Below are 20866 nucleotides of genomic sequence, written 5' to 3'. Positions count from 1 at the left end.
TTTCTCAAGATTACTGAGGCTATTTGGGGTCTTTTGTGGTTCCATAGAAATTTTTGGAGTATTTGTTCTGGTTCTGTGAAGCACATCACTGAGCCTGTAGGTTGCTTAGGATCATGTGGACGTTGCAGTGATGCCCGTGAGCATGGAGGGAAAGCTTAGGCTCCGCCTCGACAGACTTGGTGGTGTTCCTGCCCCCCCACGTTCTGACTGTGACTTTGGGGCCAGTCCTATCAGGGAGCCAGGCACATTGGAAAAATTTCTCATCATCATGCCTTTTGTTCCCACTCATTGGAACGTGGCCAAGTTCTGAGCTGGCCCAGGCAGCCCTGGGAGAGGGTGAGCAGTCACTGACCTGTCAAGTCTACTCCTATTGCCGTCTCCATGTGGAGGTCTGGACAGTTGCTGGAGTCAGGCTGATCTATTATTTTGTTTCAGCTCAGTTTGCTGGGGAAGACCCAGTGGTGGCCCTCGAAGCAGCTCTGCAGTTCGAAGACACTCGGGAGGCGATGCAGGCCTTCTGTGTTGGCCAGTACCTGGAGGTGAGGCTGTGGGAGTGCCACGTGGGCGGTGCCAGGGCCCCTGTGCCGGTGCTGGGCGGCTTCACCCTGTGGAGAGCCGGGTCTTTGGGGGGGAGCGGGGGGGGTCATTATGTGGTAAACATGTAGATTCTTTCTTTTTCATCCTCACCCAAGGACATTTTTGCATTTATCTTCAGATAGAGCGGGAGGGAGAGAGAGAAACATTGATGTGAGAGAGACACATTGACTGGTTGCTCTCCATACAACCCCATCCAGGGCTGGGGACAAGTGGGAACCAAACCCAGGACTCTCTGGTCCATGGGCCGACGCTCTAACCCAGTGGTTCTCAACCTTCCTAATGCCGCAACCCTTTAATACAGTTCCTCACGTTGTGGTGACCCCCCAACCATAAGATTATCTTTGTTGCTACTTCATAACTGTAATTTTGCTACTGTTATGAATCACCATCGGAAATATGTGTTTTCCAATGGTCTTAGGCGACCCCTGTGAAAGGGTCATTTAACCCCCAAAGGGGTCACAACCCACAGGTTGAGAACTGCTGCTCTAACTGCTGAGCCAAACCGGCCAGGGCAACATGTAGATTCTTTAGAGGCTTTTTGATATTTAAATTTCCATTTATGGATGTTAAGATTTATGACGTACTGCTCTTAAAACATTACTTTTAAAATAGTTAATTTGTAAGAAATGTAGACACACACAGAGGTTAACCTTTGATATTTACAATTTTATTGTAAGCTTATGTGGAAATTTGGAATGGCTTATAATCTTGAGTTTAATAGCTTACCATATTTTGGGGGAAGAACTGTCTAGTAGCATAATTCTTTGGAATAGAAATGTATGTCCTTTCTACACACCCATGAGCAATGGAGCTTGTGAGCTGAGGGTCCTGCACGAACGGGTCCAGGTGTAGTGAGGGGCATCCAGTGCCCCGGGCTTAAAGCATTTCCTGAACGGACTGGACTTTGCTGTAAATTGTCTAATGTGACACACAGTTTTAAGACTATTTTCATTTGAATTCTGCCTTTCCCATTTGAATACATTTATTTATTCCAGATGGGTGGTCATGGCTGACCGACTTACAGCAATACTTTCTTCCTCATGGCCGTATGCCTGAGTTAAGGGTAGAAGCTAGTGTGCTTCTTGGTTTTCTATTTTGAGTCAACCCTGTTTTCTCAGACTGATGATGAAATTTATCTTCCCTAGCCTGACCAAGAAATCGTTACCATCCCAGACCTGGGAAGTTTGTCTTCACCGCTGATAGACACAGAGAGGAACCTGGGACTGCTTCTCGGATTACATGCTTCCTATTTAGCCATAAGCACCCCGCTGTCGCCCGTTGAAGTCGAATGCACCAGTAAGAAACGTCTCATTTTCCAGTACAGATCGGCAGGTCGTTAGCTGCTGATGGCACAGCGTATGTGCCATTGGGGCGCAGGGGCGGTGGGCAGGTTGTGTTAGTTGCTGATGGCACAGGTATGTGCCATTGGGGCGCAGGGGCGGTGGGCAGGTTGTGTTAGTTGCTGATGGCACAGCGTATGTGCCATTGGGGTGCAGGGGCGGTGGGCAGGTTGTGTTAGTTGCTGATGGCACAGCGTATGTGCCATTGGGGCGCAGGGGCGGTGGGCAGGTTGTGTTAGTTGCTGATGGCACAGCGTATGTGCCATTGGGGTGCAGGGGCGGTGGGCAGAGTCGGGGGAGGAACGACAAGCAGTGAGAGTAAACCCGCTGTTGAAAATGCTGTCGGGCATCCGCCTGCTGTCAGTCTCTGTCCACCTGCTGTCAGTCTGTCCGCCTGCTGTCGGTCTGTCCACCTGCTTTCAGTCTCTGTCCGCCTGCTGTCAGTCTGTCCACCTGCTGTCAGTCTCTGGCAGTGGAGGGCGCTGACAAGCGAAGGCAGGTGGATCCTAGGTGTGGTCTCCCTCACGGGTGGCTACCTTAGTGGCCACCTCCCTGAGTGCCCAGACATCCACGTGGGGTGGGTTGGCTGCTCCTATTGGGAATAGCATTCTGTTTGAGGATGTGTTCCAATCAGACTCAAATCCAATATACCTTGTGATGGCAGCCTTTGTAATCACCTAAAGTAATAACGCCACCATGCATCTTATAAGGCAGGCTGAAGTTTTTCTTCATGTATCTGCACATTTCTTCATCCGTCTGTCCACCGACCATCCAACAAGCATTACTGAGTCATTACAGTTGACCCTCGAACAATGCAGGGGTTAGAGGTGCTGAATGCCCACGCAGTTGAAACCTGTGTATAACTTAAGTCGGCCCTTTGTGTGTGCAGATTCCAAACCAACAGTTCATCCTTGAACATTGTGGGTCACTGGGGGAAAAGCCTGGGTGGTGGACCCACGCATACTGTTCAAGGGTCATCTGCACTTGTGTGTTAGACTCTCAGGGTATCATAGTTTTTTTTCTTTTTTTTTTTTTTTATCCTCACCCGAGGACATTTTTCCATTTTCTGCCCAGGTAGAGTGGGAGGGAGAGAGGAACAGAGAGAGAGAGAGAAACATCGATGTGAAAGGGACACATTGAGTGGCTGCCACCCGCACAACCGACCAGGGCCGGGGACAAACTGCAACCGAGGTACATGCCCTTAGCGGGAACCGAACCCGGGTCTCTCAGGACCGCAGGCCGACGCTCTAACCGCTGAGCCAAACCGGCCAGGGCAGGGTATCATAGTTGTGCATTAATGAGCAGACATGACAAGCACTTCAGGATGCACGGGGTAGTGGGTCAATTGAGAGAGTTGTAAGTAGTTCTGGGGAAAAGAAAGGCTTCGTAGCAGCAAAGCAATTATGAGATTGAAGACCAAGCACACTGGTGTCTGAGCATCTGGGCAGAACCCGGGCCCGTAAGGGCACTGCTGAGAGAGGCAGGGCCTCAGGCGAGGTGGCTGTGGCCGTCAGCCTGCCCTTCGGAGCAGACCCTTGGTGCACGTGCTGGCACCCTGCTGCCTGCGGAGCCCCTCGGTGGACGCGTCCTCTTCCTCAAAGACACGTAGCTCTCCAGGAAGATGAGCAAGGAGGGCAGGACTGGGAAGTGTCAGCAGATGTGCTGTGGTCCCCAGTGGGCTGGGCTGAGCCACTCTAGGGTGACAGAAGCCACCAGCAGAGTAGTAGTTTGAGAGAGAGTAGGGGTTCTGAATGGAGATTGGCTAGGGAAGGTCAAGATTAGATTCGTGTTGCAGAAGTAAGGGGGCGTTTTAGAGAAGGCTCTAAAGTCTACGTTTCTAGCAAGAGGACATTGGGTGCATCTAGGATTTGATTGCTTGGGCTGTGGAGGAATATTCTGATAACACGGTCATTGAGAAAAGTCTGCAGTGATGTACCGTCTGGTTTTGTCTGGAGCAGCCCCGCCTGCAGTGATGGAGGGCCTGTGCCTCACACAGGTCTCCGCTGCAGTTGTTTGGGTCTCAGTCTCCCGGGATCTGCCCCTTACGAAGGTCCTGTGTTGTATGCTCTGTGGTCTCTCGTTGTTACTATGGGATTGATGCTCTAGGTGGACACGGCCCATCCTGGGCATGCTTTCCTTTCTGGAACCCTGCACACTTGCTGTCCTCCTACCCGGACTCAGTGTGTTTGTCTCCATCCAGATCTCAGCTCCATCGCCACTCCCACAGCAGGTCCTCACTGATCCTCCAGCTGTGGAGGGCCTGCTGCTGCACATGCTCGTACCCCTGCACGTGCTCATACCCCTGCACGCGTCACTCGCCCAGTTGTAGCTGAGTGGTTGCTTGTAGGTGCTGCCTCGCCCTGCCCTGTGTGCTAGAGCCCGGAGCCCAGTCTCCACGTGGCCCTGTGGCTCCAGACAGCCCAGGCCTGAGCAGGCACCCAGTGAACGTGAGCCCGGACTGCTGCACGGAGTCCTGGCGCTGTGCTGAAGGTGTGTTGAATAACCAGAAAGTGTCCCATTTTGTGTAGATACATGCACACCTCAGAGATATTGTCAGTTTGGTTGCAGACCACCACAATAAAGCAAATATCACAATAAAGTGAGTCATACAAATTTTTTTGGTTTCCCAGTGCATATAAAGTTTTTTGTTAAAGCATACTATAGTCTATTAAGTGTACAATAGCATTATGTGTAAAACAGTGTACATAACTTTGTTTAAAAATACTTTATTGTTAAAAAATGCTAACTGAACCTCCAGTGGGTTGTCATCTGCTGGTGGAGGGTCTTGCTCCGGTGGTGGTGGAAACACAGTGTCGGCAGCCGCTGTGAGCCAGGCGTGATGGACGGTGCCTGTGGGAATGACAGGCCCTCTGTGCAGCTGTGTCAGTGGCCCTTTCGTACAGATGATGCTGAACCCCCAGCTGAGTCGGTGCTGAGCTCTGCGGCTCGCGCCTGTCAGGTTTCTGCACAATGCATTCAGCTTGTCAGAACACTGTGTGTCTTTCTCCAGAGTGGTTGCACTCGTCCATTTTCTCCGGAGGCCTGCAGACCAGCCAGATCCACTACAGCTACAATGAGGAGAAAGACGAGGACCACTGCAGCTCCCCCGGGGGCACCCCGGCCAGCAAGTCCCGCCTTTGCGCCCACAAATGCGCCCTAGGCGACCATTCCCAGGCATTCCTGCAAGCCCTGGCTGACAATAACGTCCAGGACCACAACGTGAAGGTGAGCGAGGCTCCCCCACGCAGTGTCCTGTGTTTCTTGGGACTCTGACCCGTGCATACCCTCCTGCTCTTTGCTGAGCTCAGTGGACTTGGTTTAGGTGTGACTTGGGGGCTGTTGTGGAGGTGAGGGGGTGGTTCGCCTTCATGCCCAGCGAGGCCAAGCAGGCGCACAGGAGGCTGTGGCATATGGTTCAGAGCTGGGCAGCTGCGGTGGCTCGGGAGTCACCTCCACTGCTCTGTTGCAGGACTTCCTGTGTCAGATAGAAAGGTGCTGTCGGCAGTGCCACTTGACCACGCCGATCGCGCTCCCTCCTGAGCACCCCGTGGAAGAGGTGGGCCGCTTGCTGTTATGTTGCCTGTTGAAACATGAAGATTTAGGTATGAAGCTTGACACTTGAGCCGTCCTCAGATCTCTGACTGCCATGCAGTCCACAGCCATTCCTACCTGCCCCTTTGTGAATGTCTCTTCCAGGGCACGTGGCTTTGTCTTTGGCTCATACTGGCACACTCAGCATCGAGCAGGCGAAGCACAGAGCGCTGCCCAAGTCAGTGGTGGACGTTTGTCGGGTCGTCTACCAGGCCAAGTGCTCACTCATCAAGGTGAGCAGGTCAGGGTCCTCTTTCTGTGCACTGTGCAGACACTTGGCAGATGGTCTGTAGTTAAGTTGTCTTGTCATTTCTGACTTTGTAGACACACCAGGAACAGGGCCGTTCTTACAAGGAGGTCTGCGCACCAGTTATTGAGCGTTTGAGGTTCCTCTTTAATGAACTGAGACCAGCAGTTTGTAACGATCTCTCTATAATGTCCAAGTTTAAACTGCTAAGTTCTCTGCCCCGCTGGAGGAGAATCGCTCAAAAGATAATTCGAGAACGAAGGAAAAAGAGAGGTAAGAACAGCAAAGTTGGAAAGTGCTGTCTGTCCCTGGTGTCGCTGCGTCGGGCTGGGCGAAGCTGTTCGCTGCTGTGCATTACGGGGGGCTTTACGGGGCTTTCTGCCCCAGCCGGAGCGCCTGTTATGTGGTTGTGACCAAACCCTTCAGTCCTGCCTCCTTTTCCAAGACAGCAGGCATCCTGGGGAGTGAGTGTGTGATGACTCAGTAACTGGGACATTGAGGCTGGAGAAGGTAGATACAGTAAACTTTTCTATACTGATGGAGGAAATAACATGTTATCACTTGTCCTGTTAGTGAAATGTGTGGGAGGGTTTGATCTTTCCATTAATCTTTCCCTACTTATAAAGAAATGCTTTTCTTTGGAAATATTGACTGTTCCGATTCATAGAAAACTGTTATAAAAGGAATGAGGAGCCCTGCCGGTTTGGCTCAGTGGCATTGGCTTGTAGACCAAAGGGTCATAGGTTCAATTCCGGTCAAGGGCACATTACCTCGGTTTTGGTTCGTCCCCAGCTCTGGTTGGGCTCATGCAGGAGGCAACCTGTTAATGTGTCTCTGTCACATCGATGTTTCTCTGTCTCTATTCCTCTCCTCCCACACTCACACTCTATCCAAAGATAAATAGGAAAATATCCTCCAATGAAGATTTTTTTTAAATTATTAAAAAAAAAAAAAAAAAGAATGAGGAGAATTACTAATATTTTTAGGAAGTAACTGCAGGGATATGGAAAAAATGTTGCATTAAATAACCAATATTGGAGTAAAAATACAGTAGAATTCAGTCATTTGTAATTATAAATAAGTCTACAGAAATTCTGATTAGATTCTTTTGAATCCTGATTTATTCACAGACTAGCTTATTAAACAATATTAATGCCTGAGTATTTGATGGATATCCTGAATAATAATGTTATAAAAGATTAACTTGTTTCACAAACCATCCTGAATTGATTCTTCCTGAGCAAACCCTTAAACCACAGTATCTTGTCTGGATTCTGGAGATATTCTGGGTCAGGAAGTTGTGGCACTTCCAAGGTCCCTTCCAGCCAGGTGGCAGCAGACCCAGCACCAGCAGAGACGGCATCTCCGCTTCAGGGAGAACGTGCCTCGCACCATCAGGCCATCGCCTGTGTGGACTCTGAGCCCATTTTCTCATTGTGGGTTTATATATTTAATTGTTTGATGTCTGAGGCTGTTTTTTGTTGTTTGTGTTTTGTTTTTAAGAAAATCAAGCGACATGAATAACGTTACTGGTCCTGTGTTAGGAGTTTCCAAGACCACCCTTAGATGAGAGGACTTGCTGGCAGGGTTCAGTGGGACTCAGAAGAGCTGTTACATGCACGGTCATAGTTGATCACTGAAAGGACACAAGTTAGAATTAGCGAAAGGGAAGGCACAAGGATGGAATTGCAAAGGGAACCAGGACCAGGCTCCAGCGTCCTTGCCCAGTGGAGTCACACAGCCTGACTCAGTTCTCTCAGCAGTGACATGCGGCATGGCAAGACCATCAGCCAGGGGTGCTCCCCTGAGCCTCGGTGGCAGGGCTGTCACTGGGGCTGGCCACAGACAGGCGAGGCCCAGGGGATTGCTCTCACTTACTCAGACTGCAGCCTGCAGAGCAGAAACAGGCGATCACCTCCTTCCTAGCCTTCAGGTGCACAGAAACACTCTTCTTAGGCAGAGCATGCCAGGGTCTCAGAGCCCAGTTCACAGGAGCTGGCCAAGGGCCATTGCTGAGGGGACAGGTCCTTTTTGGGAATTGCAGGGTTTGAGCAAACCAGACCTACTATGTTAGTGTTTTGCTGCCTGGGTAGATTATGGTGCTGCTTGTTACTTATGTTACATGTGGGGAAGAATTAGACTGAAAGCCTTGAAAGGGGCCAAAATAAGGAAGCCACACCATACATCACATTGCAATGCAATAGCAGTATTTCTCATTAAAGAGACTGACGTGGGACTTCCAGTCAGGATGGCGGGTAGGTAAATGTGGCATCGTGTCCTCCCACAACCACATCAGAGTTACAACTAAACTACAGAACAACCATCATTCAAAACCACCTGAAATCAAGCTGAATGGCAGTCCTACAACTACGGAATTAAAGCAGCAGCCACATGGAGACTGGTAGGAGGGGCGGAGGCGGACAGGCTGGTCCCACACCCACATGTGGCGGATAAGAATCAGGAGGACACCTCGGCTGGGAAGGTCCTCCCTGAGGACTGAGGGGTCCCTGTCCCACACCAGGCCCCCCTCTCAGGGTTCCAGTGCCCGGAAGAGAATCCCCATAACTTCTGGCTGGAAAAACCAGCGGGAACTGAGGCTCACGGAGGCTGAGGCAGCTGGAGCCCCAGGCTGCTCCTCTTAAAGGGCCCGCGCGGGGACTTATTGAACTCACTCCCTGTAAGCTTGGAGGGGAGACAGCTTTAGGGGCACCAGAGACATACAGGGAAGAACTGAGCTGTTTGGCACTGGAGCGAGGGTTGGAGAGGTGGCTTTCTCAGGGACAAACGTGCTGTCACAGGCCTTTGTTCCTTTGGTGAGCCCTTCCTTGGGGCGGCAGCGCCATATCTGGGACTCCAGCAACCTGGCTCACACTGGTAGCCCTGCCCTGGTGACTCCCTGAGGCCCCACCCCACCCCACCCACCTTTCAGGCCCACCCAAGCTGTTGACAGTTGCTTTACCATAGGATTGGCCTGTCTTGGATCCTGCTTCAAGTTTTCCTAAATTCTTTTTTTTTTATCCTCACCCGAGGATATTTTTCCATTTTTTGTACAGATAGAGTGGGAGGGAGAGAGAGAGAGAAACATCGATGTGAAGGGACACATCGAGTGGCTGCCACCCGCACAACCAACCAGGGCCGGGGACAAACTGCAACCGAAGTCGTGCCCTTAGCGGTAACCGAACCCGGGTCTCTCCAGACCGCAGGCTGACGCTCTAACCGCTGAGCCAAACTGGCCAGGGCTCCTAAATTTTTTCAAACAAGCAGCATCTGGTCTCAGATAGCCCCATACTTCTCGTTAAGTAATACACAGAAACAAACGCAGAGAGGCAGCCAAAATGAGGAGACAAAGAAACAGGTCCCAAATGAAAGAACAGAAAAAAATCTCCAGGAAAAGAACTAAGCAAAATGAAGATAAGCAACCTAACAGATGCTGAGTTCAAAATACTGCTCATAAGGATGCTCAATAAACTACTGAGAACCTCAGCGGACTTAGTGAGGGCCTCAAGAGCATAAAAAAGGACCAGTCAGAAATGAAGGAGGCGCTAACTGAAATAAAGAATAATTTACACAGATTCAATAGTACAGTAGGTAAAGCCAAGAAACAAATCATCGATTTGGAATATAAGGAAGCAAAAAACACCCAATCAGAACAGCAAAAATAAAATAAATGAGGATAGTGTAAGGAGCCTGTGGGACAACTTCAAGCATGCCAACATTTGCATCTTGGGGGTGCCAGAAGGAGAAGAGAGAGAACAAGAAATCGAAAACCTGTTTGAAACAATAATGGCAGAAAACTTCCCTAACATGGTGAAGGAAACAGACATACAAGTCCAGGAAGCACAGAGAGTCCCAAACAAGATGAATCCCAAGAGACCCACACCAAGACACATCATCAAAATGCAAAAGGTTCAAGACAAAGAGAAAATCTTAAAAGCAGCAAGAGAAAGGCAGTTAGTTACCTGCAAGGGAGCTCCCATAAGACTGTCAGCTGATTTCTCAAAAGAAACTTTGCAGGCCAGAAAGGAGTGGCAAAAAATATTCAGAGTGATGAAAAGCAAGAACCTACAACCAAGATTACTCTATCCTGCAAAGCTGTTTAGAATCAATTGCCATATAAAGAGTTTCCCAGACAAGAAAAAGTTAAAGGAGTTCATCATCACCAAACGGTTATTATAAGAATGTTGAAGGGTCTTCTTGAAGAAAAAGATAAAATATGTGAACAAACAAAATGTCAATGAATACATATCTATCAACAATGGAATCTACAAACAAAATGAACAGGCAGAACAGAAACAGTCTGATAGATAACAGAGAACATTTTATTGTTTTCCAGGTGGGAGGGGGGTTGGGGAAATGGGTGAAAAAGGTGAAGGGATTAAGAAGAACAAATTGGTTGCTAGACTGACAAACCTCAGAGAGAAGGGGGTTGGGGTTGGGAAGAAATAAACTAAAGAACTTATATGCATAACCAATGGACACAGACAACAGTGTGGGGAAAGGTAGGAGGGGGTCGGGAGTGGGGATGAGGGGGTTGATGGGGGAAAAAGGAGGAACATCTGCAATACATTCAACAATAAAAATTTTTTTAAAAAAAGGAAAAAGAAAAAAAAAAGAGAGACTGACATGGCCCGGCCAGAGTGGCTCTGTGGTTGAGCGTCGACCCTGCACCAAGAAGGTTGCCAGTTTGATTCCCGGTCAGGGCACATGCCCAGGTTGTGAGCCGGATCCCAACTGGGGGGGCATGCAGGAGGCGGCCAGTAGATGTTCTCCCTCATCAATGGTTCTATCACTCTCTCCCTTTCCTTTTCTCTCTCTCTAAAATCAATAAAGGAAAACTTTTTATTTTATTTATTTACTTATTTGTTTATTTTATCCTCACCTGAGGACATTTTTCCATTTTTTGTTCAGGTAGAGTGGGAGGGAGAGAGAGAAACATCGACGTGAAAGAGACACATCGAGTGGCTGCCACCCCCACGACCCAACTAGGGCCGGGCACAAACTGCAACCGAGGTACATGCCCTTAGCGGGAACCCAACTTCGGTCTCTCCATACCGCAGGCCAATGCTCTAACCGCTGAGCCAAACCGGCCAGGGCTATTTATTTTTTATCCTCACCCAAGGACATTTTTTTGTTTTTTGTTCAGATAGAGTGGGAGACAGAGAGGAAGAAAGAGAGAGAGAGAGAGATTGACGTGACAGGTACAAATCTCCCGCACGGCTGGGGACAAACTGCAACCAAGATACATGCCCTTAGCGGGAACCCAACCTGGGTCTCTCTGGACCTCAGGCCAATGCTCTAACCGCTGAGCAAAACTGGCCAGGGCTAGGAAAAAAGTTTTTAAAGAGACTGATATGAGAGGAGGCTCTGGTTAGATGACGGAGCCCATGGCTGGTCCCAAGATGGTATACGGGGTTAGGGGGCAGGGCAGCCTGCTGCTCTTTTCATACTGTCCATGAACTAAAACTGGTGCTTGCACTTAAAAGTTATTTTACTCTTACATCAGAAGAGTAGTGTGTCTGACACCTGAGAACCACATCCAGTCCGAATCACAGCGCTCATAGGCAGCGCTGCCTCTCACGCTGCAGCACCGAGTGGTGTCTGCACTGACGTGTCCCCATCTGGCCTTGAGCAGGAGCTGGCTGACCGCTGGGCCTCCCCTTCTCTAGGGCTTCTTGGTGGTGGCCCTCCCACTGTCCTCTGCCCCTGACCAGATGTCATGCGAGAGTCACTGTGACACTTGAGTAGTTTGTGTCAGTTGAAAGTAAATATTAAAATATGTATGTCCTTTCTGAATGCAAATTTAAGTATTCCTTGATTTAAAACTATAAGTAAATTGTTTTTATAACGAATGATGTTTTGAAGCAGTTCCTAAGAAGCCAGAATCTACGGATGATGAAGAAAAAATTGGAAACGAAGAGAGTGATTTAGAAGAAGCTTGCATTTTGCCTCACAGTCCTATAAATATGGACAAAAGACCCATTACAATCAAATCACCCAAGGTGAAGTATTTCCTGTGATTCTGAGACAGGCTGCGTAGAACACAGCACATAGCACAGGAATCTTAGTCCCATCATTCTGTCCGTAGGCGTCCGCTGGCTGGAAGGCGCTGGCGTATTAAAGAATGGGTACCTGTGCCCCAGGGACGCCTGCCTAGTGGTGCCGGGGTCAGATCCGCCCTGGAGAAGTATTTTCTTTTACTTTTAGGAGTACACTGTATCATTATTTATTCACTATTCATTCATTCCTTTCTTTCTTCCTTCAGTGTATCCTTTGCTTCAGAAACGGTCCTGGTCACTGAGGCTTTTAATATGGATGATAATTTAACTTTGAATTCCAACTTAGCGCTTTCCAACATACACGAGTATGGAGGTTTAAAATTCATTTATACACCTATTTATGACAGTTAGTTTAACCATAAGTTAGTTTCCAAGTTTAAAATATCTCACCAATTTAAACCTACTGCATTTGTATTTTATTTTATTTTACTCAAGTAACTTTTAGAGCACATGTTAATGTCAGCAGGTGATCTCATGGTGCAAATGGTTTCCTTTGTCAGGGTAAGTGGCAGCCACTGCTGAGCACAGTCACAGGTGTCCACAGGTACAAGTGGGTGAAGCAGAATGTCCAGGGTCTTTATCCGCAGTCTGCACTCCTTAGCACCATTGCTGAATTTGCCCTTAAAGAAGAGCCAGTGGACGTGGAGAAAATGAGAAAGTGCCTGCTGAAACAGGTAAGGTTCTCAGTGAGAGCGCCCTCGGCAGTGGCAGTGCACAGCACTCACCTGCGTGCACGGGTGTTTTGCAGCTGGAGAGAGCAGAGGTCCGCCTGGAAGGGATAGACACAATATTAAAATTGGCCGCCAAGAATTTCTTACTTCCATCGGTGCGGTATGCCGTGTTCTGTGGATGGCAGCGGCTCATCCCGGAGGGCGTTGATATAGGGTAAAACATGGTGATTTTTCTTCCTAATTAAGGGGAGCAGTGGCATCAGGCATCATTCTGTTCAGGTTAAAGTTTGGCAGTAGTCTTAAGTAAAATGCATTTATCTTTGTTTGAAAGGGAACCCCTCATGGATTGTTTAAAGGATGTCGACTTGATCCCACCTTTCAATCGGATGCTGCTGGAAGTCACATTCGGCAAGCTGTACGCTTGGGCTGTTCAGAACACGCGAAACATTTTGCTGGATGCAAATGCCAGATTCAAAGAACTGGGTGAGTTTAAAAGCCCTCGTGGTCAACAGGCTGTATAGTAAAGCTGCTATTGCAGTAACGTCGACAATCGCATTGCGTTATGTTAGCCTCTGGCTCTTCTTTATGTGATGTGGGAGCTTGCAAATGCCAATTTTTGCTCTTGGAAAGACTGATAACTTTGTACATTAGAGTGATCATCTGTGCTGCTCAAAGCTTTCTCAAACTAAACAAACTTTCAAAATTGGACAGAAGGCGCAATCTTGTAGTTTCCTAATATGAAGCTTTGACATCTTAACCTGTTCATGTGTATCACTTACACCTTGAAATGCGTATCCTGTGCTAGTACTTAATTTCTTAGATGGTAAGTCAAGCACCCACTGAGAAATGCCAGGGTTGTATTTGTGGAAGAGAAATGAGCTCTGTTATACTTGAAATGGAATGAGTAAGCCACCAGGGATGTTGAGAGGAACGTGGTAAATTCTGTAGACAGACAGGGATGGCTGCGTGTGGAGTGACGGCGAATTTTTTATTTATTTTTTTTCCGCTGAATTTTTTAGAAATTGCTGATGTTTTGTGCATCATGTAGGTTCTTGTGTCCACATACAAGAAATTTAGGTGGGTGCCAATGCTTTTTAGGTATCCAGCCCATCCCCCTGCAAACCATTACCAATGAGAACCCTTCGGGACCAAGCCTGGGGACAACCCCACAAGCTCGCTTCCTCCTGGTGATGCTCAGCATGCTGACCCTGCAGCATGGCGCGCACAACCTCAACCTCCTGCTGAACTCTGGCACCCTTGCCCTTGCGCAGACCGCGCTGCGGCTCATCGGTAGGTCGGCACTGCCTCGCACCCTTTGTGAGAATGTCATGATTTTGCCTTGATATTTCTTTATCAATCTATCTCTCTCTCTTATTTTATTGTAAAATATACATACCAAAACTGATCATGTTGACCGCTTTGAAGCTTATAACTCAGGGGCATTAAGCACGCCCACGAAGCTGTACGAGCACTCCTACTCTAGCACCGTAACCCCACGCAGACTGCACGCATGTCGCAGAGGCTCCTGGCCTCCCACTCCCCAGCTGTTCACAGCAGCAGAGCTTTGGGCTCTGGATCGGCCTCTTCTGGGTGTTTCACGTAAATGAATCACACAGGTTTCAGCCTTTTGCTTGTGGCTCATTTCGTTTAGCACATGTCGGCACCGTCACCACCAGGGACCGATGTGTACTCCATGCCCCACTCCTTGACTCTGCTTTACCAGCAGCCAGGGCTGTTCTACAGTCCACTGCAGTCATCCCTGTCAGGGTCCCCAGGACCACTCTCGGGTTCAGTGATTCATCCTCGCAACTGATTTATTACAGCGGACACAGCAGTACAGGGAAAGGCACAGGAGCGAGGTCTGGGAGGAGCCAGACAAGGTCCAGTCCCAGTGCAGTCCCACAGGATGCACGAGCTGTGACAACACCTGTGAACTGCTGTCCACCCATGACGCTCATCAGACCTGGCGCCCAGGGTTCCCCCGGGCTGGGCTTGTGGGCACCTCTTCCTGGACGTGCCAGGCCCGGAAGGAAGCAGGCTCAGCACAGACCACACTGTCTGTGCAGACAAGTTAGCACAGCGAGGCCTCTTTCACTGAGGGACTGGAGGGCACCCTCCCGAAATCCAGGCCCCCAGAGGCCAGCCGAGGGCCCACTGCACGTGGCCTTTCTAAGGGCCTGCTCTCAGCTCCTCTGTGCAGTGTTATAATTACAGTTTAATTTCTCTGTTAGACCTTTAGGTGGTTATCTTTAGTTCTAATAAATATGTGATGCATATTTTTCTAAATTACTTTGCCTTTGTATCTTTTATATCTCCTGGAACATATATTTTTTCTTCCCCTTTTCAAGAATTTTAATTCTCATTGGTAAAGTTTTCATGGTGTTTGCTGTATTGGTTTAAAAAATACACTATACACAATGATTGTTGAAGATGATTATTTCCCACAGTATTTACTGATCTCACAAGTGTGTTGAGACGAGGAAGTTGCAGGTGCTGATGCTCCCAATGCTCCGACAGGCCCGAGCTGTGACAGTGGGGAAGAAGATGGGAACCTGTCTGCCCGAGGTGCGTCCGCCACCGTCTTGGAGGAGACCAGGAAGGAGATGGCCCCTGCACAGCCCCCAGTCTCGGGGCCAGAGCTGGCCGCCATGATGAAGATCGGAACCAGGGTCATGAGGGGCGTGGACTGGAAGTGGGGCGACCAGGTACTCAGATTTGCTTAGACACACCGGCCGCGCAGTCATCAGCTTTGCGCATCCTGACTTGCTCTCACTGTGTGAACATTGGAGCAGATGTCTGCCTTAACTCGGGATGTGTGCAGTTGATGGATGACACAGCTGCTGCTCCCAGTGACAGGTGCCCAGGGGCGCAACAAGCAGAGTGACAGGTCCTGTGCAGGGACCCCTCACGCAGGGCCAGGTCTCGAGGAGTGGCGGCTGTCTTCAGAGAAGTCCCCGCGTGGGCTGCAGTTGAGGTGCAGCCAGAGCAGGAGTAAGAGAGCAGGAGAGCAGGAGCCCCTTCTGAACAGTCGTGTCCTGGGAGCTCTGGGCAGGGAGCCCAGCTGCCTCCTCGAGCAGGTGGCCGTGCACCCAGTCACTGCCCCACAGCACTCTCAGGCGGTGGCCTCCATTCTGTTTCTCATCATAGCACATGGCTCCCGAGTGCCTGTTAGGCCTCCCCAGGTAGAGGTCACAGGGGCCAGTGTCCGGGGCATAACCCTAGTCACTGGCTAAGGATGGTGCTCACGTACCTGCGGTGTGGGAGCGTTCTTGTCATGTCTAGGCATTCTCAGTCCCACTCCAAAGTGGGGCATCGTCAGGCATGCAGAAGGCCACCTGTCCTGGAACGACCGGTATGGCCTCCTAGAAGCAGCTTCCTCAGAAGTGAGAGACAGAGGGGAAGCCAAAAGTAAGAGGAGATGCAGGTGCTGCTTCAGGTTTCCAGTCTCTCGAAGCCTTGTGAGGGACTAGGGGCCAAGGAACAGGGTGCCAGGCCCGGGCTGGACAACCTTGTCCCTGCATTGCCAGGGAGGGTCTGGCCGGAGATGACAGGCGTCCCACCGACCTCTTTGGGAAGGGAGCAGAAGGCAGCTTTGTGGCTCCGTTGAAGGTGGTGCTGTGGGCAGGGTGTGCTGCAGGCGGGCTGGAGCCATCTCTGGGCATGGAGTCCGCACAGTGATGTGGCCATTCCACAGGCAATGTCTGGCAGGGCGGCACACCCCCTTAAGTGATCTTTGTTTTGGCTTCTGAAGGATGGACCTCCTCCTGGCCTCGGCCGTGTGATTGGTGAACTAGGAGAGGACGGGTGGATCAGGGTCCAGTGGGACACGGGCAGCACCAACTCCTACAGGATGGGAAAGGAGGGCAAGTACGACCTCAAGCTGGCGGAGCTGCCAGCCTCCACACAGCCCTCGGCAGAGGACTCGGACACGGAGGACGACTCGGGTGAGTGCTGGGGACCGTGCGGTGCAGTGCGGCCCTGCGGCCATGTCCACATGCTGGCTGGCCCTTTTCGTCTGGATGGGGGGAGTGCAGGACTCCCCTGCAGACAGTGCTCGGTAGCTCTGGGCTTGCCCCTGAAGAGCAGGTTAAACAAGCCCAGGTGATTCTGATGATGGGAGCACAGACCAGCTCTGGGCGCCGGTGATTCTGCTGGACATGGCTCTCCCGCTCCGTCGTAGACTGCATGGGGGCGGCGGGGCCTGCCCACGCGCTGACCGAGCTGGTCGGCTGCTCCTCTCACCTCCTCCGAGGCCCTTCGCTGGGCGTGCTGTTAGTTAGCACTGACTGCCTTGAGAAATGCAGACATGAGAACTCAGAGCGACCCCTGCACGTTGAGTCCTATCCAAGGGAACCCAAAGTTGTGAGAGGAGGGCTGTGTCACGTTTTCCTAGACAAGTCCCAAAGACCTTGGGATGTGTGAATGAAGCGTCCCAGGCTGGTCTTTATAAGACAGTGCAGGAGGTTAGCCTGCTTTGCGGAGCTCAGGTGCCGGCTGTGTGGGCAGCATGGGCAGCTTCCAAAGTGATTCTCATGGTCAGGAGAGGAACCTGAGAGCCTGAGCTCAGAGAGGCAGTGGTGTGGGCACAGGAAAGCCTGTGTTCTGTGCCAGTGCTTATGGGCACCGAGGCCCTCGGGTGTGAACAGGCGCCGCCTGCCTTGTGGGCTCTTAGGAGTGACGGTGTGAAGCTGTGTGGCCCTGTCCAGGGGATCAGCACAGGGTCTGCTGTCACTGCATCCGTCACGGCTCCAAGCCTGGTGCCTCTCCTGGCGCTCTTTCTGGGGGCTTGACTCAGGGAGGTCGGAGCGTGAGTGGGGCTGAGTGAGACAGGTGGCCTGGCTGCCACGTGCCCCTCGTCCCAGAGCCCCTGGTGCCCTGCAGGGAGGAGCTCTCCTCTCTCCAGGGAGCGCTGCAGCAGCAGCAGCTTCTAGCATTTGGTCAGCTGCTTCCTGAGGGAGTGTCCTTGGAATTGTTTCGGTGCTTCTGAGCTGTATGCTGAGACGATTTTTAAAGTAGCTAATTTAAAAAGCTTTTCTTTGAGCAAGGTGGGCACGGGGATGGTTAGGCACAGCACTGCTGCATCCCAGATTTACCTGTCCTGCCAAGAGCTGCCTCCCTTTCCACAGGGAGCAAGAAAAGTGTGATGTTGGGGCTGAACATATGCACAGAAACCCTCCCCCCTCCCCCCTTCCTCCCTCCTTCCTCCCACCCTCCCTCCTCCTCCCTCCCCTCCCTTCCTTCCTCTTTTCCTCCTTCCTCCCTCCCTTTTTTCTTCCTTTCTTCCTCCCTCCCTCCTCCCAACGTCCTCCCTCCTTCTTTTCGTCCTTTGTAATTTGATAAAGTGAAAAATTTTAAAAAAAGAATGTGTTATTATATTTCTTTAATTATGTGCAAGGACATCTTTCAGTTCTATTTGGGAGTGGAGTTCTTTATTCTGACTTTTTTCCCCAGAAGCTGAGCAAACTGGAAGGAACATGCACCCCACTGCCATGTTGCTGACCAGCACTGTCAACTTACTGCAAACGCTGTGTCTCTCTACTGGTGTCCACGCCGAGGCCATGCAGAGCGAAGCCACCAAGACGCTGTGCGGGCTGTTGCGCGTGTTAGTGGAAAGTGGGACGACGGACAAGACGTGTACGTAATGAGTGGTTGTGGGCCCACAGGGTCGGGACTGGGGCTCTGCTTCTGTCACATAATTGAGTGTGCGTGTGTGCATGTGTGCTTAAGCATATGTGTATGCGTGTGTGCGAGCCTGTGCATTAGCATCCTAGGGCAGCCCCTGTGTGTCACCACAAGCTCGGTAGCATGCTAGTCCGCCTGGGCTGCCGCGTAAAGCACCGCAGGCCGGGAGCTTCAGCAGCTGGACAGGTGGTCCACGGCCTGAGGGCCAGGCTGCAGCTCGAGTGCCAAGCAGCTCTGTCACCCGCAGCCTCCCCGAACAGGCTGGTATGCCGGGAGCAGTACCGCAGCTGGTGTTCCCTGGGCTTCGTGCGCAGCATCGCACTCACTCCGCACATGTGCGCCGCGCTCAGCTCCCCGTCCTGGATCGCCCTGCTCATGAGGGTCGTCGAGGGACACGCCCCCTTCACGGCTGCCTCGCTGCAGCGCCAGGTAACTGGGCCTGGCCCTTCCTGCTTGGTGCCACCTTGGGCCTAGGGACTGCTCGGAGGTGTGGCATCAAGATACCAGCACCCCCACTTCTTGAAGTTAGTGCCTGGGCTCTTCAGTGAGTGCAGGGAAGGGTGGAAGCCGGCACAGAGCCGGTGTTTGAAACCTGCTGGGCCAGAAGGGTTCCTCCCCAAGTCGGCTTTCTAGAAGCAAGGGTCTGCATTCTCGACCTCGGACCCCTGCAGTTGCAGCTTCAGTCGACTGCCTTTCCTGCGAGGGTCAGACCTCACCTGCTTCCTGGGGTTGTAGCGTGACCATCTCGAGAAGAATTACTGAAAGGAGTTACTTCTTAATTAAATGAGTACCTGCATGTGTATTGTACCTCCTTTTTTAAATTCCTGATCCATGTTATTAATCAACTTGGGTGTAATTGGCTATTAAATAATGAATGTTAGGATTTTTCCATGAGTCTGTTAATAGGATCAGAAAAGAAAGAGGAAAGAAAATCCTTATCTGTGGGTGTCAGGTAGGGTTTCTTTAACGCCGGCTGTTCTGAATCACCCTGTGCAGATCTTAGCGATACACCTACTACAAGCCGTGCTTCCGTCTTGGGACAAGACCGAACGGGCCAAGGACATGAAGTGCCTCGTGGAAAAGCTCTTCGGATTCCTGGGCAGTCTGCTCACCACCTGCTCCTCAGACATCCCCTTTCTCAGAGGTGGGCCGCCCTCCTCCACGGGTCCCCGGTGCACGGGAGGGTGCCATGCAGCTTCTCCTGTGCCTCTCTTTCAGAGTCCACCCTGCGCAGGCGGAGGGCCCGGCCGCAGGCCTCCCTGACCGCCACCCACAGCAGCACCCTGGCGGAGGAGGCAGTGGCCCTGCTGCGCATGCTGCACTCCCTGGGCCAGTGGAACGGCCTCGTCAACAAGCACGTTAACTCCCAGCTCCGCTCCGCCACCCGCAGCTGCGCAGCCAGGCCGGCCGGCGGGGTGGGTTCCTCGTGTTCACATCTGCTTGTTGATTCTCCGCAGGGTGTTACTTTAACTTAAAAATTGCTGTCATTTTAAATGCTGTGTATTTTGTTCAAAGATTGTTTTTAAATATTTGTTACTGGAAATAATTTTTGAAGACATGAATATGAAAATGAATCAGGCCTAGCTGTAAATGGTAGGACACAGGCCGCTCCCTGGCTCCTGTCCTCAAGCTTGCTGTCTGTCTGCACAGGCCGTGCTGGAGGACGGCCTCCCGGACTCGGAGAGCCCGGAGGTGGGCGGCCTCATGGCCGTCCTGGCTGTCATTGGGGGCATCGACGGCCGCCTGCGACTGGGGGGCCAGGTCACGCACGAGGAGTTTGGGGAAGGCACAGTGACGCGCATCACCCCGAAGGGCAAGATCACCGTTCGGTTCTCGGACATGCGGACATGTCGTGTTTGCCCATTGAATCAGCTGAAACCAGTAGGTGAACTGTGCTCGGTGACTGGGCCGTGAGGTAAAGGGGTTTTCTACTAGGACTGGGTTCTGACACAGTGCTGGGGTCCTCGCAGCTCACGCTGCCCTCCAGAGGCTGTCCGCACTCAGGAGAGCCGTCTGCCTGGCTCGTCCGTCCACGCTGCGCCGGGATGTGTAGGCCTGGCTCGTAGTCGGGAGAGGGTGACAGCAGCTTAGCAGGTCCTGTGACACTGTAAGTTAGTGTTGGGTGTCTTATTTCTTATTATTTTTTTCTTTATGGTTTTCAGGGAGAGAGAAACGTCGATGAGAGAGAACATCGATTGGCCGCCTCCTGCATGCCCCCCACTGGAGGTTTGGCCCACAACCTGGGCCTGTGCCCTGACCGGGAATCGGCTCAGTGGTTGAGTATTGGTTATTTTAAAACGTGAACTTACGAAGTATATTTTTTGTTGAACAACGCAACTTTTTAAAAAACCTAAAAATGATTACTTAAAAAATGATCTTTCTTCAAGTAGAAAATGCTTTCTAATAGAGTTGAGTGACACAGTTGATGTAGCAGCTGCTGTCACTTAAATCTGTGAAGTAGTGACGCCCAGGGAAAGGGAGGGCTCATGTTACTCTGATGTGGCCCAAGTTGCAGTCTGACTGTGTGTTTCTGTGAAATACTTTGGTGGTTATGGAAAAAAATTCACGTTGTAGTGAACTTAAATGCAGAGAAAAAGCCTAAGGAGATAATAATTACCACCCTGACATAATTATTGCTGACAAACTGATGAAAAAAAATTAATTTGGGTTATATTTATTATA

General features: G+C 50.9%; 1 protein-coding gene across 4 annotated transcripts in view; it reads left to right on the top strand.

Moving 5' to 3' along the window:
- The window catches only part of HERC2 (HECT and RLD domain containing E3 ubiquitin protein ligase 2), a 125323-nt gene that overhangs the window by 47775 nt on the left and 56682 nt on the right, over positions 1-20866 (top strand). For 2 of the 4 annotated variants that reach the window (XM_036278019.1, XM_036278018.1), the window contains exons 25-42: positions 436-539; positions 1743-1893; positions 4948-5162; positions 5407-5539; positions 5634-5761; positions 5853-6048; positions 11638-11774; positions 12332-12505; positions 12580-12716; positions 12834-12985; positions 13601-13792; positions 15020-15207; positions 16254-16446; positions 17954-18136; positions 18432-18613; positions 19181-19328; positions 19403-19599; positions 19835-20065. In XM_036278019.1, the coding sequence (XP_036133912.1) occupies positions 436-539; positions 1743-1893; positions 4948-5162; positions 5407-5539; positions 5634-5761; positions 5853-6048; positions 11638-11774; positions 12332-12505; positions 12580-12716; positions 12834-12985; positions 13601-13792; positions 15020-15207; positions 16254-16446; positions 17954-18136; positions 18432-18613; positions 19181-19328; positions 19403-19599; positions 19835-20065 (3041 nt within the window). The remainder of the gene's footprint in view (positions 1-435; positions 540-1742; positions 1894-4947; positions 5163-5406; positions 5540-5633; positions 5762-5852; positions 6049-11637; positions 11775-12331; positions 12506-12579; positions 12717-12833; positions 12986-13600; positions 13793-15019; positions 15208-16253; positions 16447-17953; positions 18137-18431; positions 18614-19180; positions 19329-19402; positions 19600-19834; positions 20066-20866) is intronic. The other 2 variants (XM_036278021.1, XM_036278020.1) reach the window with 1 other exon arrangement.

This window comes from Molossus molossus, unplaced genomic scaffold (assembly GCF_014108415.1).
Source record: "Molossus molossus isolate mMolMol1 unplaced genomic scaffold, mMolMol1.p scaffold_m16_p_24, whole genome shotgun sequence".
Taxonomy (NCBI): domain Eukaryota; kingdom Metazoa; phylum Chordata; class Mammalia; order Chiroptera; family Molossidae; genus Molossus; species Molossus molossus.
This window is presented reverse-complemented; position numbering and strand designations above follow the sequence as displayed.